This window comes from Toxotes jaculatrix, chromosome 1, assembly GCF_017976425.1.
Source record: "Toxotes jaculatrix isolate fToxJac2 chromosome 1, fToxJac2.pri, whole genome shotgun sequence".
Lineage (NCBI taxonomy): Eukaryota > Metazoa > Chordata > Actinopteri > Toxotidae > Toxotes > Toxotes jaculatrix.
In genome coordinates, this window is record NC_054394.1 from 5,011,105 (window position 1) to 5,031,337 (window position 20,233).

Here is a 20,233-nt window from a genome sequence, read left to right on the forward strand (position 1 = left end):
CGGTAATGAGTCCAGAATTGTTGCTCTTCTTGTAACACAAGACGACGAAGAGGAAGCGTGCAGGTCTGTGGGCTGATGTGAGGCAGACTCAGGTAAATTTGCGGCTGATTACCGGCACCCATTGTGTATTTAATGTGTTTTAATCTGGGTTTAGTCTAAAGCAGAAATCACTGTAATACGTGTTACTACTCTTGAGCTTGATATGACGCGTTAGAGCAGAAATTTAATGGAAAGATTAGCCGGTGTGCTAGGCCGTTTACTCGTAAGGAGACGCGGATACACCAGACTCCTTATAAATAATCTGTTATTTAAAGCGTAGTGTAAACTGTATAGTGATTAGAAAATAACTCAAAACATGTCAGCTTTAAATGGGTTCTTGTGATACAATCGGCATATAAAGAAAAGTGGTATATTGACATAAAAGAGATGGTTGTTCAAGTTATTGGAGTCAGTCACGGTTTGTGAGATAACGCTAAACTGACCCCTACAGTCACTACCGGACTTGGCATGTGTAAAATAACTTTATTATCTAAAAATAACAGCAAGAAAACGTAACGAGTTTTTTTTTTCGGGGGTGGGGGTCTTGCTATTTTTCTTCATTTGAAACTGTTATGTGTTTTTCCAGGTGAAGAATGAAGACTCTGATGGTGTTTGATTTTGACCACACTGTGGTTGATGACAACAGTGATACCTGGGTGGTCAGGTAAATCATATATAGACTGAATCAATTAATTGATCACTTGAAAATCAATTACAAACCATAAGTAAGGTGTAGGTTTTGATGTGTCCCCAGATCAATACCACACTGACAGTATAGAACCACAGATGCCACGTGTTTTTCTGTGTTTTAATCATAAATAGCAGTCCCATTTTCTCCACACTGGATCTTTTGATGTCTGTTTTCAGGTGCCTTCCAGGTCAGACTCTTCCTGACTCTGTGAAGAAGTCCTACAGAAAAGGCCACTGGACTGAGTTCATGGGCAGAGTGATGAACTACATAGGTGACTACATGCATAGAGATACCCAAAATATTTGGACGTTCACATTTTGTTTCTTACTTTAACCTGCTCATTCCTCAGTTCTCTGACTTTCTTTTTTTAATTTTTTTTGTCCATTCAGGAGACCAGGAGGTCAGCCCCGACAGGATCCAAACTGTGATGGAGACCATACCCTTCACAGCTGGAATGACAGACTTGCTGACCTTTATATCACAGAATAAAAGCGCCATCGACTGCATAGTCATCTCTGATTCCAACTCCATGTTTATAGACTGGATCCTCCATGCTGCTGGGCTCCAGGCGGCCGTCGACCAGGTTTTCACCAACCCGGCTAAGTTCAATGAACTCGGGTACTTGGAGGTACATTGTTACCACTCTCATGAGTGCAATAGTTGCCCCATCAACCTCTGTAAGAAAAAAGTCTTGGAGCATTACCTGTCAGAGCAGTCTGATGGAGGTGTGGAGTACGAGCGGATATTTTACGTGGGAGACGGTGGGAATGATCTCTGTCCTACTTCCTGTCTGAGAGGTAATGATGTTGTGATGCCCAGGAAGGGGTACACCCTGGAGAAACTGCTGGCCAAAATGGAAGGTCAGGAAGATAACTCTTCTTTGAGAGCTAGAGTCTTTGCCTGGAGCAGCGGCGCTGACATCCTCCAGGAAGTGAAAGCAAGTATGCAGTCGTAGGCAGGGCCCATGGAGGACAATGCCTGACTGACCTCTGAGTTCTAACTGAAATATTGCATTTGTAGCAAATATTAAGTCTGCACTGTACAGTGCACTTGCTGCTGCCTGTAATTGTTAATACTTTTGTCACATTAACAAAACAGTATTTGTAATTTCAAATGTACTGTTATAGCCAAGGATTTGTCTTTTATTCAGAGGAGAACGCACAAATCTGAGCACAATTACAAATACATGTACATGTAATACATGTAAGTTGGACACTGGATCTTAATTCAGTCATTAGTATTAGTATTGTAAAAATCATAAATGTTATCCGGAGAAGCAGGACTAGCAAGCTAACTGGATCTGTTGAAGTGAAGTTCAGGGAAATCTTAGACTTTACACTTCAAGAGCAGGGTTTACAGAAAAAAAGAGCAGTAACCTGATATTTAGCAGGCTTGTTTTAGTGCATCAAAAGAAGTTTCACATTTTCTGAAAAATACTTATTTGCTATCTTGCTAAGAATTGGATGAGAAGACTGTCCCTGCTCTCATGTCTGTACACTAAATATAAAGCCACAGGCAGCAACCAGTTAGCTTGGTTTAAAATTAAAGACTGGAAACAGGAGAAAACAGCAAGCCTTGCTCTGTTCAAAGGTAAAAAGAAAAAAAAAAAATAGTATACCAGTTCTTGTACAGCTAAATGACATATATTTCCCCTTTCTCGTTTGTTGAATCCAGGCAAATGAAAAAGAAAACATCCTATGTTTCTTATTCAGCTTCACAGGTGCTGGTAGGCAGATTTTGTTTTCTTTGGACGGAGCCAGGCTTAGTGTTTCACCCTGTGTCCAGTGTTTTTGCCAAGCTGAGCTAACTCCCGCCCGACTCTGTCTCTATACTTAACACGCTGACATGAGAGTGGTATCAAGTTTTAAATTCAGCTACTGGCAAGAAAGCAAATAAGTGGGTTTCCCAAAAACTGTTCCTTTAACCTAACCAACCCTTGGTTAATTTTCAGGTTTCATCGCTCAGCTGGGGTTACCATGTTCCAACCACTGTGAAACACACCATTTTATCCACCCCTTCACTGCTTAATATGCACACGTAAGACTTTATAAATATCAGTAATCAAATCAATTACGAGCCGTGACTGATACGTTTTGTGGCCTAAGGTAGAAGGTGATGAGTTATTCAGCTCATCTTACATGGTCTGGCCTGACTTGGCCTGATTTGGCCCCTCAGACTACAACCTCTCCACCAAGATGAGGAAGGAGCTCACTGGTCGCCATTTTGACAGTGATGACGATGATGGTCCAAGACACCGTGTGTGAATGTAGGAGGGAACTATGTCAATGTGCTAGGTTTTCTAAAACGGACTCCTCCTACCTTAGACCATAAACTTATCCGTCACTCTTCATATGTGTGAAGCCTTCGCAGAACATTTTAGTTAAGTAATATGCTTTTAAAACACGATAAAACCTACAAATACACTTTATGACTATAAATATTTATTACTAGTATAGATTTATTACTAGTATAGTGTATATTCAGGTGGAACAGAGCTTTTTTTTATAGTAGACATTTTGTTGCAGTAAGGGAAGTACAGGTGCATTAGCCCACTAATTCCCGTGACAGTGAGCCAGCGTGAACAATACAAGGACCCTGAACTTTAAGCAGAGAAATTAATTCAGGCATCATTCATTTTTTTGTACCTGAGCTTGTCCTGCTGTGACACAACAAAAAGGCTTCAGTGAAAAAGGCATGTTGTAATTAAAGTCCATAAATATCATTTTAGCTCAGGGCTGTAGTCACTATTTTAATGTAACACCTCCAAATTAACTTACCTCAGATTCCTTAGAGGCTAAATAAGACTAAAGAAATTAAACAGTGTTTACACCAGTGAAACACTTTTCTAGTCTCTAGGAAATTCCAAGCTATTGTGGCACACTCTCTTACACCTCAAGCTATCTTGATGTTAACTGTGTATTTGCTGTATTGGATGGTATATGCCAGGGGTGTCCAAACTGTTCCACAAAGGGCCGGTGTGGCTGCAGGTTTTTGTTCCAACCAATGAAGAGCACACAGTGTGACCAATCAACTGTCTGAAGACTGAGATCAGTTGATTAAATGAATCAGGTCTGGTGTGCTGCTGCTTGGTTGGAACAAAAACCTGCAGCCACACAGTGGAACAGTTTGGACACCCCTGGTATATGCAGTACCTGAACTAACAGTTTAGGTTAAATGAAGTAAAACTCAATTCCAGTGATACAGTACCCCAGTGGTTTACTAAATCCAGAGCCTCTGTTGCAGATTTGTTGACACTGGCATGAGGCAACATGCTAAGAAATATATATATATTTTTTTATTCTTAATCTTGTAACTCTAAGGATGCAGTTTAAACCGTAAACCTCTTGGATCCATTTATTATTATAATTTTTTATTATGTACTCTTCACTGAATAATCACAATAAAGCAGTACACAGTAATGCAATCAAACATCAGTCTAAAAGCCAAGTATTTAGTAATAATAATAATAATAATAATAGTTATTATTATTATTATTATTATTATTATTATTATTATTTTTTTGTGTTACATTTTGGGGTCTTTTTCTTCATATATTTAAATGGAGTGGACAAAATATTAGAAACACATAAGACAGCACACAGTATACAGTTGCAAGAATACAGTTGCCAGAAAAAGCATGTGAACTCTTTGGAATTACCAGGATTTTTGCATAAATTTGTCATAAAATGTGATGTGATCTCCATCTAAGTCAAGAGTGTTGACAAATATAATGTGGTTAAAATAATAACACAAAAAATCCTGATCTTTCATGTCTTTGTTGAACACACTCATCCAACATTCAAAATGGTAGTGGAAAAAGTATGGGAACCCTTTGAATTAATAATCGGTTGGCCCCCCCTTGGCAGCAATAACCTCAACCAGGCGCTTCCTGTAGGTGTGAATGAGATCTGAACATTGCTCAGGAGGCATTTTAGCCCATTCTTCCTGGCAGAACTGCTTTAGCTCTGTTATGTTATTTGGACGTCTCATGTGTATGGCTCTCTTCAAGTCATTCCATAGCATCTCTATTGGTTGAGGTCTGGGCTCTGACTTGGCCACTCCAAAAGGTGGATTTTGTTTTTCTGAAGTCATTTTGTTGTGGACTTGCTCCGGTGTTTTGGGTCATTGTGCTGTTTCAGCTGATGTACAGACATTCTCACATTATCCTGAAGAATTATTTGATACACTTGGGAATTCATCCTCCCCTCAATTATTGCAAGCTGGCCAGGCCCTGATGCAGCAAAGCAGGCCCAAATCATGATGCTTCCTCCACCATACTTTATGGTTGGGATGATGCTTTCATGATGATATGCAGTGGTCTTTGTACACCAGATGTAGCACTGCGTGTTCTTTCCAAATAGTTCTCTTTTAGTCTCATCAGTCCACAAAACATTTTGCCAATACCGCTGTGGAGTGTTGGTGTTCTCTTTCGCAAACTTCAGGTGTGCAGCAATGTTCTTTTTAGTAAGCAGTGGCTTCCTTTGCGGTGTCCTGCCATAGACACCCTGCTTGTTCAATGTTGTGCGTATTGTAGACTCATGAACACAGATGTTAGCCAGTTCCAGTGACATCTTCAAATCTTTGGCTGTCACTCAGGGTTGTTTCTTTACCTCACTGATGAGTCTTGGTTGTCCTCTAGGGGTCATTTTGACTGGGGTCCCGCTTCTTGGTAGAGTAGCCACAGTCCCAAAGTGTCTCCATTTGTAGATCGTTTGCCTAACTGTAGACTGGTGAATTTCTAAAATCACTTTGTAACCCTTTCCAGCTTTATGTAAATCAGCAATTCTTGATCACAGATCCTCTTAAAGCTCTTTTTTGGCGAGGCATGGCTCACATAAGCATATTCTTCTTATGCAGAGCAAACTCAAAAAATTTGAGTGGTTTTTATCAGTCAAAGTAGCTCTAGTCCAAACTCATTTTCTTATCAAGACTCCAGGTATGCTGACACCTGACTACAATTAGCTTTTTTGAGGTCACTAACTCAAGGGTTCACATACTTTTTCCAATAGCACTATGAGGTTTTTATGGTTGTCCTCAATAAAGACATGAAGGATCAGGATCAATTTTTTAAATGTTATTATTTAAGGCACATTATATTTGTCAGTACTCTTGACTTAGATGAAGATCAGATCACATTTTATGACAAATTTACGCAGAAAACTATGAAATTCCAAAGTGTTCACATACTTTTTCTTGCAACTGTATATATCAGCCTTTATTAATAATGGAGAATAGGGGAGATTTAACCAGCTGAGAAAACCTGAGTTTCTTGTCAGTGTGTGCCGTACCAGATGATGTCTGCAATGGACAAAGCCGAGCTGAAAGATGAAAAGTGAGAAATATGAGAAACAACAGAATTGCTAGAGAAAAAAGTGATCGTGTATTAAGTGGAAAACAAAGAATATCACAAATGTTAGAGGAAAATGGGACAGATGAAAAATATGTTCTGGGAAGAAAAAGAGGAAGAGTGAGGTGGTAAATCAAATCAAAGGATAATCCAAAAAAAAAAAATCTATTTCTATTTTTAAAATTCTAAAGACAGAGGGATACACTCTCACAGTCCATGAACAAGATCAAGTAGTCTACAGCCATTCTTGTGGTTCTGTGGGTGCTGATGTCTGTCAGGTATACTGTTAACCATGTTTTCCATCTTATTTTACCATGTTCGCAACTTTCACCTGCTGGTGGCGCTAAAGGAAAGTTCAAGGGTATCGCTTACTGGCCACCTACTGGCTTACTGAGGAAGTTATTTATCCTTTCTGCTTAAATAAACATCCTGTGAAAATACAGAGATGTTCCTTCCCAAGACTGTCAGAAAAACAACAAACCCAAAAAAACAATAGACTGGCACAAATGGATGGGGATTTTGAAGAGGAATTTCTTCCAGCAACTCACAGAAACAGCCCTTGCCTAAGATCTAACCCAGTATTTTGGTCCAAAACTCAGCAGGCTTTGTTTACTCTCTGAATTCACTCTTCAGAGGGAAGGGGCTTTAGATGAGGCTTGTTGTATTAAGGAAGATGCTTAGTTGCATAAGTAAGGCGCAGCAGGGAGGCTGTCAATTTGGGATACGCGTCTTGGAAGTTTGGACTAGTTTTCTCAGAAAGTTTGGTCTTCAGGCCAGAAAGATGGTTCACAAACAGCTGGTGTCTGTGAATGTCATTTACGTCATCATGACCTGATGATTTGTGTGTGAAATCATCACAGTTGTTGGGGGTGTCACGTTCAGTGTTGTCCATGAATAAACCTGCTGTTTGTTTCTACAGCAAATTCATTATGTAAATGGTCAATCGCCCAGCATGCATTGCAACCACAAGCCATGTTAAGTTTTAATTAAGGAACTGGGAGCATTTTTCCACATATGTGTAAAAAGTACACACTGAGTGCAAAAAAATCTCACCCCTCTTCACACTGAACAGTGGGTGTTACAAGGCAGACAACACAGAGTATCTAACAGCGTAAGTGGACCCTGGGGTGGAATTTCCTTTTTATAGAACATTTACAGCCATTAACATTCTTTCATTACATTTTAAAGGACCAGTGTGTGGGATTTAGTGGCATCTAGAGGTGAGGCTGCAGACTGCAACTTCAACCCTCCCTTTCCAAGTCCTGCATTTAAAGTTTTACTCCAGTGAAAGTACATAAACATTAGCAACAAAATGAACTTTTTAAAAACTCAATGTGCCCTGTCTTAGTTATTATATTAGTTGATTTATTAGTGATGCCTTACTATATAAGGTGTTCTGTATATGTGCTGACATCAAAGCCTATGGACCATGTGAACTGTCCACATGGTCTAGAGGTCATTGTCCATTCACATCGATGTTTCATGCTTAAAATTTTTGATGATTTTGTTTAGGAAATTTTAACACTTGCTTATTTTACTACAGAATTAATTTTACCTCATATTTAAAAGTTCAGTAAAAAAAGGGAATATCTAAAGTCCATGTGTTAGAAAATATAACACAAAAAGCTGTTTTTTATTGAACTGTGTGGTGAGGATGTGTAGAGCATGCCTGTCTCTGATCTTATCTGTTGTTGTATTGATAATTTTCTAATGTGTTTGCCATTTGTATTACAGCAGGAGCTATTTGAGGAAAACCAGATCTAAAGGAGAAACTCGACTCCATAATTTAACACCAGGAGTGATGCATGTATGTACATTATATTACCATAATACCATATATTATGCATGAGGTGTTAAATATTTAAAGGGTAAATCCTTGATAAATCCCCATGAGCGACTTACATCCCTCTTTTCTGATACATTTCTCATTTTCCAAAATACAGCATTGCAGCACAGATGCAATGACCAAATATGTGCTCATTATAGAAGGCTAACACTGAAGAGGCAACAAAAAAAGGGGCAGAATCACAATCAGCTTCAGCCATTTCAGACATTCTACTGAATGCAACCAAGTGATGCATTTGACTTAAAGGAAGAATTCTCTCAGTTCAATCTGCCTGTTATATCCATAGAGCAGCAATCTGATTTTAGCACCCCCATTTCCAGAGAGGAGGTATTGAATGCTACCAGGACCTTTCAGGACAGAAATGCCCCAGGACCTAAAGGCTTTGGTGGTGAATTCTATAAAGAATCTTGTGAGTTATTAGAAAACCCACTACATGACATGTTTAAATGTTCATTTTTACATAATGGACTACCTTAAGGGACTGTAAGGGAAGCAAATATTTAGCTTATTCTGAGAAAAGGGAAATGTCCTGTTTGTTGTACAGACCATAGCGCTCCTTAATGTGGACTGAAAGATGCTTTATGATACAAAAGTTCAAGTCACTCGACTTGAAGACCTTTTGCCTAAAATTTTAAAAGAAGATCAAATAGGTTCAATAAAAGGGTGAAATTCCTGTAACAATATCAGGCACCTTCTCAGTGCCATCCAGGATTTCCAGCAAAGAGATGTTTAACTGCTTTCTGTAGATCCTGAGGAAACCTCTGACAGCGGAAAATGCACCTATTAATTTTATACTTTAAACAAAATTGGTCTTGGTGTCAATTTCATTAGATGGATCAAGGTCCTGTGCAACAATCCTCAGGCAGCTGTTTTGACTAATGGGCTTAGATCAGACAGTTCCTCACTATAAAGTGGAACAAGGCAAGGCTGCCCCTTGTTGTCCTTCTTGTTTGTCATTGCCATTAAACTGTTGGCAGAGGCCACAAGGGTTACGCCCTGTATGCAGGGTTTGCAACTCGATAGTGTACATCATAAGATAGGCTTAAATGCAGATGTCTATGTTTTGCCATCCATCCATCCATCTTCTATACTGCTTGATCCCTCAGGGTTGCAGGGGAGTTGGAGCCTATCCCAGCTGACTACGGGCGAGAGGCAGGGTACACCCTGGAGTGGTCGCTAGTCAATTGCAGTCTATGTTTTTCCATAGCTGTCAATACCTTTACTTGATGTAGGTGATTTATTAATACGTTTTCTGGGTACAAAGTTAATTTGACCAAGTATGAAGCCATGCCACATGGGAGCCTTATGCAATTTCCCCACTGCGGGACTAATAAAGGTGTATCTTATCTTGTCTTAAATTGATGCTTTGCCTGATGAGAGGTCTAAATGGCTGGCTCAGTTCCTTTTTATGGAATAAACGCAGACCAAAGTTTAAGATGGCTGCACTGTAGCTACCAGGTTCTGTGGGAGGTCTAGATTTGCCAAATACCATATCAGCTGTGTACTGATCTGTTTTCACCCCTGCTGTGAACTATCCTGCTTTCCTGCCTGGGTTGTCTGATGTGTGGTAACAGCGGCATTAGCAGAGCATGACTGAAAACGTATTATCTGATAGTACGCTAATGATATTTGAACGATTGATTGAGAAATATAGTATAAACAGGCAGGATGTCTTTATTTGCAGATAAGGAATAATATATTGCACAGCACAGCATAAATTGACAACCCTGGGGGCTTGTGGGCACATGGGCGAGGGAGCCATCTGTTACAATTGATGATGAGGAGTGGGAAGATACCCAGAGACATGCTAAATCAGTTTCAGTTTGCATTCGTGCCAAAGCAATACAGTGCAGGATTATACACAGAATGCACATATTCCCCCAACTGTAGACATCATTTAAACCCTGCTCTTTCCCCTGTGTGCCTCACATACAAGACAGAAATTGGTGCTCTAACTCAGATACGGGTTCAGTGAGCTGTCTGAAATCAGAAAAATATTGGGCCTCCCAAGCAGATATGTTACATCAGAAAGAGATTGTACTAAAATCTCATTTTATTTTCTCTGTTTTATTGCAGTGGATCAATGAAAAGTCCCAAGTATTAAGGGCTGGCAGAGAGCGCTGTTTAATTTAGTACCTTACATGTATGTTACATTCAAAACCAGACCAGTTCTATGAAATTAGGGAACCCGAGCTGAACTATGTAGAGCCTGTTGTTTTTGCCATTAATGCTGCAGGGATTTTCTTGAATGTTATTATTGCATATTATTACTGTAACTTCTGGTGCTTTGTGCTTTTAGTGTTTAGTCTTCTGTAGCTTTTTTTCTTTCCTGTGGATTTAATAACATCTACCTGTTGTTAAAGGTGAAAGCTCATTAATATAATCACAGAACATACATAAAAATCCAAAGCTATAATGACTATCATGACTTGCCACACACAGATTACAGCTGAGTCACCTAGAAGACCACCATTAGGAGCTGCTGGATGTCCTGAGAGGCTTCTTCTCTGACGGCCTGTTCACAGACATCACCCTGCAGTGCTCCTCTGGCCAGTTCCTGCACTGCCACAAGGTGACGCTTTGTCCACACTGCTCATACTTCTTACTTTCATACTTGTTCACGACCAATAGCCTTGTTAGGTATTCATGAGTATGTAAGAGAAAGGGAGAGGAAGGGGTCATCGTGGATGGATTATGTCAATTAAAGAAACTAGAGCGATGCCCCTCTGCCATCTGCAGGCAATCAGCCTTGACCCATCTTGTACATCTGCATCCGCCTAATCAAGGACCAGTCAAGTATGTGCCTCATCTCATGGTGTAAGTGATACACCATGATTCAGATATTGAAGGAAAACATTCTTGAATGCAGATTTGTGTGGACGGCTGTTTAAAAAGAATGTAAATGTATGAAAAAGAAACATGAAATCATGAGAAAATAATAGCACAGACAGGATTATACATGTTCATATTGTGGCTTACAGCATTGTATACACCTTGCTGGCAATTGTTATCCACTGGAGGACATGTTACAAATTTAATGGCAGTTATTAAGGTGGACAGCCTTGGTTCATGTCCCATGTTGCCCTTATTAGCAAACATCTGCTGAGTTGTACAAGCCTTTAGGAAGACGGTGAAATCCCGCTAGCTCCAGGGGCGCTGTTCTCCCTGACCTCTGACCTCCCAGTAAGAGGGGGGGGGGGGGGGGGGGCCTTCAAGTGATCAATAAATTAAAACCAAAACCAACATGGTGTATCCAGGGTCTTGTGTTCTCTGTGACTAGTCGCTACACTATTGTAAACATTTCTTCTGTATTGTCCCCAATGATGAAATTACAGGAGAGGATGTGGATGACCCAAGTACACCTTTATGGATTTCCACAGCACTGAGGGGAATAATAATAGTTCTTACAACTTGCAGTGGTTTCAAAAGCCAAAATGGGGGTGCTAAACATTTTTCATGTGGCAATATCTTAATTTGTACAAAGTGCCCACTGTTTTCCAATAGTTACTGCATATATTTGAACACATTCACACACATGCAGGCTTGTACTTCTATTTTTGTTGGAACACTTGTTGACATAATGCCTTCCCTAGCCCCTAAGCCTAATCTTAACCATTACAACTAAATGCCTAACTCCATTCTCCTCTCCTCCCCTCCCCTCCCCTCTCCTCCCCTCTCTTCCCCTCCCCTCCCCTCCCCTCTCCTCTCCTCCCCTCTCCTCTCCTCTCCTCTCCTCCCCTCCCCTCCCCTCCCCTCCCCTCCCCTCCCCTCCCCTCTCCTCCCCTCCCCTCCCCTCTCCTCTCCTCTCCTCTCCTCTCCTCTCCTCTCCTCTCCCCTGGCTGCTGGTGGTGAATGTGGAGGTCTTGTCAGCCTTGGCACTACATCTCCTCCGACTCACCATAACCCAGCTGAATGTGGAGAGCTTGCTGAAGGCTGCTGACCTGCGGCAGATGGGAGTGGTGAAGGTGGCCTGTGAAGCCTTCCTGGTGCGTCTGCTGGATGTAGACAGCTGCCCCGGTATGCTGGCATTCTCCCAGCTCCACACATGCCTTACCTTGCACAAAGCAGCCTGCGGGCTGCTACCAGGCAGGTCAGAGATCAGCTCTCTCTATTCCCCAGGCAAAAAATTTTTGCTGTGTCAAAATTTTAAGTTTTAGAACTAAGACAAAGTGAAAGCAGAACAACCTTTTTGAATTATAGATTTCGCTTTTCATGTCATACAATATTTTTTCACAGTTTTTTTTCTCTGATCTTCAAAAAAGAAAAGTTCAGTCATTCAAGGTGAGGCTCTTCAAAGAAATTTTACACATGAACAAATGAGTGCAGTCTAAAACCTTGACTCTTAATTAAATGCTTTTTCCTAGGATATAATGAATCACACTCATTTATTATAGTCGCTATGTGCATATATAGTTTTGCTGTGAGCCATGGTTACCAAAGTCATTCTATTCTCTGTAGCAGATTCCTGAGTAATTTTATTTCAGGAAGGCTGACTCTGCACAATCTGATGCAGGTTTGAGGAGCTGATCAAAGAAAAGTAATTTCTAGAGCTGGACCCTGACAGCCTGAAGACTGTCCTAGCAGAGGAAAACCAGGAAGTAGAGTCAGAGGCAGTGGTCAGGTGGCTGGATCATAACACTCACATCTGAACAAAGCATTTCTCTTCCCTGGCATTGGACATTAACCCTTTGCGATGCCTCGCTGAAAAACAAACCAAACAGCAAACAGGACAAAGTTAACAACTAGCTGGTGAATATAGTGGACCACATCAGATCTAAAAGTAGAGTGAATGTTAGACTGACATTCATCAGGTGCTCAGAAGGACTCCAGATGAATACTAATGTTCCTCCATGTCTGCCTGATCTGTAAGTACCCCACTGTTTGCTAATATGCCATGTGAACTTTATAAGGTGATTAAGTGCCAATCACTGTGTTTATGTGCAATTAACAGTTGGAACTTTGTGCAGTAAGCTGGGTTCTTAAACATCATGTAAACAACGAACCTGGTTTCTGTAATTGGGGCAGGGGATTAGGGATACCTGATTACCCAAGGTAGATTTGTCCTGGAGAAAGACTTCTCCACCATGTAAACAGGTAACTGGGTTTCTAATCGGCTTTTTACAAATACATGACAAGGGACTGCAGACAGTTAAAGTAGCAGCTGAATGAGAAGCCAAAGGAGAGATCATTACTCAAACAGTTGCATCCTTGTATTTACAGTCTGAATGAAACTATAACGCAAAGGAGGGAAGTCTAAATAAGTCTGTTTCCACTGCTGGATATTTGACTATTTGTAAAATATGGATGGAATATTTGTACTGTGATAATAGGAAGGAAGCAAAGAAGCAGCACAGCAGCATCTTCTCTCACTAATAGATTTAAAATAAGAAAGCTATGCTTCCAAAAAACAGTTGGGTGTAGGACAGAAGTCGAATTGCTGACCTGCTGTGTGTATTCGCAGATTTACAGTAACCAGGTTAATACAGTGCATGTAAACGTGTTCTCCAATTACACGTAACCTGGTTTTTCATGTGCATGTAAACTCTGTGCTTGTTGTATTTACAGCTTATTGTCCTACCTTCAGGTTAAAATAGCAATATATACTCCTTCAATACTCCATGTTCAGACTCACATTAGCCCTGTGTGAAAAAATAAACCCTGCCAAGGCCACTCTGTTCACACAGCAGAGGTGCATCAATGCAGAAGCCTCTTGGCAAAAAACAAAACAAAACAAAACAAAACAAAACAAAACATAAGCACCCAGGGTGATATGGCAAAAAAGTTTAACCTGACTCAACAATTCACCTGCAATGTGAGTGAATTTTTACCGTTTACCTGGAAGTGATAAAATAGATAAAATTGGATGAAATCATTGCCAATGTGGATGGTCACTTACAAGTAAAAGCATTCAGTACAACACATAATAGCTGTCGGATAAATGTAATGAAGCTAAAAAAAATAAAATTAAAAAAAAGGTTCACAATTCTACAGACTGAACAGAAGAGGAGGCATTTTCCAAAATGTCAAATTATTCCTACAAACTGATGTGAATCTGTGTTATGAAACCACGTCTGTGTAGAAGGTGGTAATTATGGTGGTAATTATTAAGTGAGGCTGGAGCTACAACAAGATCCAGAGTTACAAGGTGCATGTCGACAAGTATCCAGGAGTATCTAAACCACTTTCTCACATCCAGGTAGTCCTGATATCAGATCCAATAATAAAAATAAACTTCTCTGAGATAAAAAATATACTGCTTCATGAGCACTAAATCTGCCTTTGATTGTACGTGCAGAAAGACAAAATTAGCTGTTTCAAATGTAGCCTTTCTAATTCAATAAATGTATTTACATAAAAATGCTTGGATCTAAACCCAGTCATTGTCATGTCATTGCTCCCTGCAGTGTACGGGATGTGCCTGGCGTCTTTGAACAGAAGCCTGTACCTGGTAGGAGGCCAGACCACCCTCCCTGAATGCTTTGACCTGCTCACAGAGGAATGGGTCTCAGGTGCCAGCACGATGGAGAGGGGTATGGGGGGCGGGGGGCTGTGTGTGTACGTCACTGGGGGCTATGACTGCTCCAAAGGGATGTATCTGCACAGCATGGAGAAATACAATCCTCATGCAGATACATGGGAGATTGTTGGAGATCTGCCTGATGCAGTGCGCTTGCATGGCTGTATCTGTGTTTATAACTTTGTGTAGTGTGGAAAGATAGAGGTAAGCCAGAGATGTTGCATCAACTCCTCCTTGGAATTATTGTAGTGCCAGATGGGTGACCTGGTTTAACAGCTCCCAGTCTGGCATCTCTGGTTTGAGTTTTACTGTAATATACATGGTTCTCCCAGGGTCTGTCTCCTGAACTGCCTGTAGGAAAGATGGAAAAGGACTGTTTATTGCCCATGTACATTCTATTATCTCTAATATGCCTTTTTTTCTTCTTTTTTGAGAGAATCCAAATGTGAGAAAATCTTCCATCCAGCACAGCTAAAGCTCGCTAATTAACACAGGAAGTCACTGCTCCGCTAATCCGGCCATCTCCTGGCTGTGCCTTCATATTTAATGAACAGTTATGGGAATAGCATTGATCTCATCTAACTCTTGGCAAGAAAGTGAATTGCATTTCCCAAAATGTTGACTGTTCCTTTAAGTCTTGTCATAGCAGGAAATTTGCAAGTGTAAGTAATAACATTAATGAAGGCTCTGTTCCAGTAAGTGTTCCGGTGAGCCAGCATGCCCAGTACGGGAGACTGGAACTGGCTTATCTGGATGGGATATAGTTGTCACTGATGTCTTTCCTGCTACAGATTGACATGACAAAATTTCATAGAAGACATTTTGACCTATAATAACGGGAAAATAACAGGTGGAACTGTGATTAACACTAACAATTGCTCTGTTCTATTCAAGTGTCCAACATGGCAGTGTCAAAATGTCTAACCATTAAAGCGAGGTTATCTGGCTTTTGGCTGAACAGCAGCCACTTTGACCACAAATGCTAATAATATAGAATAATGGTAACAATAAAATGTAAACATTGTGACTGAGTCAGTTACACAACAATATCTATCTAAATTTTGCTAACATTAGCTAATGCTACCCACCATAGGCCTCTGGTTTTACCAGGCGAAGTAACAGTACCAGTAACACCAAAATCCCTGAGGCCACTGAATTAAGCAAGAGTACATTTTGTCAGTTTATTAATTGAACCTTTCATTTATGAGACAACATTGTGATATTTCTTCTTCAGAAGTTACAAAGTGTTGCTTTAATGGGTGAAAGACAAATAACTTGCAACTGTCAAATGAGAAGGATAAAGACTGAACTCGCAGCAGAATTAAGAAACCTAAATACTGCTGCTGATTTTTTTTTAAAGGTCAGATAAATAGGTTAACAGGTAAACCTGCAAAATCTGGCAGACTATGCTTTTTCAGTTAATAGCAAGAGACTGCATAATGTACTGTAGCTGGAACAGCACAGGTGTAATTATTACCATTAACAGTGTCTTGGCTGTATTCAAGCCACGTCAGCGAGGCAGTGTGCTCATTGGCAGTACCCTGAAACTGGTAAAGCTACTGTACATGAAAGTGGAGTGCAGCCTTATTTAATTCTAAATTATACAGCAGCAGTTTCCTGCTATAACATGTCAAAATGTCTGTGATGAAAAAGATCTACTCTGCGTTCATGTGTTCATCATCATTACTGTTTGTTTCCTTTTGTTGCCACTGTTTTGTTTTAAACATGGGTGACACAATGTAGGTAGAAATGAGCATGTTTAGTGTTGACGGATGTTTGTTCACTCCACCTCAACAAAGAAGTAAATAATAGAAGAGGCCCTGAAAGCAAAATAAAAGTTGTAGTGTTAGGAATTTTAAGAGCCCTTTTTATTTTGATTCATTCATTCATTCATGAGATGGCATGAATTCATGAATGAAGCCCTCATTTGGCTTATTTTTTTACTTCCTCTCTCAGCTCTTACCTTTTCCTTTGAGCTTCAGTCTGTTTGCTCTGTCAGCTATGTAGACAGACACACAGACAAAACTTTGAGGCTCTTGGGCTTTGCTCTGAGAGGTTTAACCCAAACATGAGGTCGTTTCTGCCTCTAGAAAAGCTCCTCCAATAAGTTCAAACTACAGCAGTCTGGTTACCTGGTATCCTTAAGCAAGTTTGCCCAATGTCTCCCAATCAATTTAGAGTTTTATCTATTCTGAAAACAAGGCTCTGTGAGTGTGTTTGGCTGTTTGAGAGTCAACAAAGTAAAAGAAAGAGACAGGTGAAGACAGACTGACAGACATAGAGAGGCAGACAGATCTCCGATCATCTGTGTCTGTGTCTATGCCTCATCCTAATGTTTGTCTCTGTACCGTCCTGCACTAATCACCACAGAGAAGTGATACCACCCAAAGGAGAGTTACACCACTTAAATACAGTACATCTGAAACCATTCATATGAACAGAGCTGCATTTTATGTGAGTTTTGGTTTCATTTTTATTACTGTATACGAGAACAACAATGCTACTGTTTTTTATTTATTTATTTTCATTATTATTTTTAGCCATGCTATTAACAGCTCTAGGGGTGGTGGTGTCAGTCTGTTGGTATAGTGATATTCTTTTGGTCCAGACTTAAATATCTCACCAGCCACTGAATAGATTTTCATACTCATTCATTGTATTTTTTTTTTTTTACAGTCACTCATAGTTCCCAAAGAATAAAGCCAAATTGTTTTGGTGATCACTGAGTTTACCTCTAGTGCCTCAAGGAGGTTGATATTTTTGATTTTTAGTGAAATATATGCTTTGACATCAATGTCTCCCTCAGTTTTTACATTTGTTGTAATTCATTGTTACATATGAAATCACCACTGTTATTGTGTAATATAATTTAGGGCTTCACTGTTTAAGTTTGTGATATTTTAAAGTGGAGAAAGAGGGTCTTTAGCAAGCAACTGAAGGGTGACACATATTAATTATACTTAATAAATAATAAATATGGCATCAGGTGCATTAAAGCAAACGTGCCTTTGCAAATTGTGTGAAACCATTTTAGGTATGCACAGAACCCAGTCTGAACTAACATGACAAATGCTTACCCTTTTCTACCAATTACTCCCAAGTCTATGCTCATTGTTCTCTTTGACAATAATGGCCCAGATCTAAATCTCCTTGACCCATTTCATTTCGAGTTCCAGTGCTGTGATCTGAGGGTCTTTATAACTGTTCTTCTTTCTTTAAAGTTTGGTGCCCTCTGCTGCACAGTCTTTATAGGTAAAAGTCAGAGTAATGAACAGAGGCTGCCAGGGGATGGCAGTGTTGCTCTATGTTGAACCTGTGAAGTGGTTTGGCATGAAACACAAAGTCTGTGTGAGTGAAGATGGTTTGTATCATGCTCCTTTGAGTTTTTCTTACATTTTAAAACCAAACTCAGAGGAGCTTTGCTCTTGACAAGCAAGGACATGAACAATCATAAAATCAATGAAAGAGCTGATGGACAAGAGAATCTTTGTGAATTACCTTTGGCTGTAGCCTGAGTTAGTGTTCATCCTTCATCAGGCGTGTGGTGGAGGGTAAAGCCCCCTCATTGAAACTGATTTCAGAATGCAGGTTTTTTTTTCTCCCCTCACCTTTTGAAGGTTGGGAAGTGTGTAGCATTCAACATGCTTCTCAAAACCTTTTGTCGAGCTGCCCTTGAGCAAGGCTCTTAACCCTGAGCTGCTGTAGTGACTACATCTGTGGGGGCTTTACAGGGGTTTTGATCATAGTGGTAACACTACCTTTACTTAGCCAGGTGCTAAGCAACCCCCCATCCTACTACAGCACACTGAAACAAGGGAGCAGTCTATGTCATGAAAGACATATGTTAAAAAGCTCATGTGACTAAGCAGCATTTCATATTTTGATGTATTACCTCTTTACTAGATATTTTTGTTGTATCTATTGATTGTTTCAATAATAGCAAGCCACTGTAGTTCAAGAAGATAAAAGGGTTGAAGGACTTGTGTATGAGCAGATGGGATCTGTGGTATTGCACTTGCAACTGGTTGTCAATAGAGGTTGATAAAGGTCAAAAATTATTTAATATAGCTAAGGGAAAAATGAGGAGGACCTCTGGAAAACTACTTCTACTACACACCCAGTATATTCCCTTCCTGTTTCCCTTTTTCATCTTTTCTTGTCACAGCTCTGCTCGAAGCCCTGATCCTTGTTGTTTTCGCCCACTTAAAGCTGATAATGAAATGTATGCACTGGGCGAAGCAGGCGATTAATCAGAGCAGATGTGTATCTAGGTGAGTGCCAGAGCGAGTCTCTGGAGCGCAGCGGCCTGACGGCTCAAACTCCACACTGGCTTTAGTAGAAAAACCGAGCCCTCGCCTCTCACCCCATGGCTGTCATTGCCAACGTATGTGCCAGCCAGCCTTATTACAATTAATTAGCCGGTGCCAAAATGTCCTCACACTTCAGAAGCGATCATGTCTCATCTCAGCCAACGAAAAGGCTGCTGGTGGGCTGTTGTCATGTTTGCTGGCCTGATAAATCTGGGATGGCAATTTACTAGCACAACATAGTGCTTCTATTCTTAAAGAAACATCACAGTCGTCTTCTTCCGATATTTGATGTAAGTTGGTACAGTTTTTCCGTGGTCCTATTACAAATTTTAGTGGCCTTTTTTTATATCTAGCATATACAGTAAATAGTAGAACTATACTTAATTTATAAGGCATATTTCAAAACTGAATTAGAAAGTGCAGAAGTACAGAAAAGTGAAACTAAGTACAGGGGATAAAATACATTAAAATACCCAAGAGAAAATAAGATATAAAAGCCAAAATAAACAAATGTAACTGATAAAACATGGTAGAGCAACAAAAAAAGCATATCACATTAATAAAGGATTTTTCCTGAAAAGACAAGTTTTTAAGTTTCTAAATATAAGTGATGTGAATATGTTACTGGTTCTGTATTGTACTCAATTGTTAGTTCATTTTGTCCTTATTATACTTAAAGCATGTCCCAGTGATATTCCTGAAGACTTTATTAGATGTTACATATAATTTACTGTATGAGTGCAGTCTTCTAAAATGTGTTTGTTTACAACAGTTCATTTTCCCGAGGGCTACACCATTAAAGCAGTTAGTCTGTTAGTGTTAGATTAAATATTCTCATAATGCTTCTTGCTTTATGCTTTAAGATTAATTGCAGCTTTGATGCTGGATGTCATTCAGCCCACTCTGCTCATCACATCCTGACCATCACACAGCTCTTGCCAAACTGGCAAGAACTGAGGCCATTGCTTGGCTGATTAGTTAAAACGTAAATGATGCTATACCAGTGTTTGGTCCATTGCGTGAGACCACACGTACATTCTTGAGGCTGAATTCTCACGCACCGGTTGCTTTGTGAGATGTCCAGTGTTCACAGATATAAGCTTGACTTGTAAGTGTTAGATTAAGAATTTCCTCCAAATCTTATTTCATAAGATTTTTTGGCTACTGTCTGGAAAGGGCAAAATTACCCATTTTAAAGTATGCACAAAGAGAGAGAGAGAGAGAGAGAGAGAGAGAGAGAGAGAGAGAGAGAGAGAGAGAGAGAGAGAGAGAGAGAGAGAGAGATTTTGCTGAAAGGTGTGTCAAACAATAGAAGATTGTAAAATGAGATTTTTTTAAGTTGGGAGCAAATTAGGTATTACAGATACCTGCAGCAGCTAATATCAGTGGTTGAGGCGTGTGTGCAAAAAAAGTACAAATGTCCTACAAAAGTGACATATTGCTATTAAAGTACAGTATCTGATATTGCACATGAAGGCTGTCC

The 20,233-nt window shown here is 40.0% G+C and overlaps 1 protein-coding gene across 10 annotated transcripts; it reads left to right on the forward strand.

Annotated features, from left to right (window-relative positions):
- The first annotated feature begins 7 nt into the window (after window positions 1–7).
- Window positions 8–17,396, forward strand: phospho2 (phosphatase, orphan 2). Of its 10 annotated transcripts, none has more exons than XR_005893901.1 (9): window positions 8–92; window positions 626–703; window positions 907–1,001; window positions 1,120–1,667; window positions 2,682–2,767; window positions 7,812–7,884; window positions 10,366–10,495; window positions 11,784–11,940; window positions 14,328–17,396. XR_005893901.1 is itself a non-coding variant. In XM_041035125.1 (7 exons), the coding sequence occupies exons 2-7, from the start codon at window positions 633–635 to the stop codon at window positions 10,432–10,434; spliced, it is 942 nt and encodes a 313-aa protein (XP_040891059.1). In that variant the 5' UTR covers window positions 8–92; window positions 626–632; the 3' UTR covers window positions 10,435–11,543. The 10 variants fall into 10 exon arrangements, 3 of the variants coding, with proteins under 3 accessions (XP_040891059.1, XP_040891060.1, XP_040891061.1); XR_005893904.1 differs by having other exon boundaries at window positions 11,794–11,940; XR_005893916.1 differs by having other exon boundaries at window positions 7,815–7,884.
- The last annotated feature ends 2,837 nt before the right edge of the window (window positions 17,397–20,233 follow it).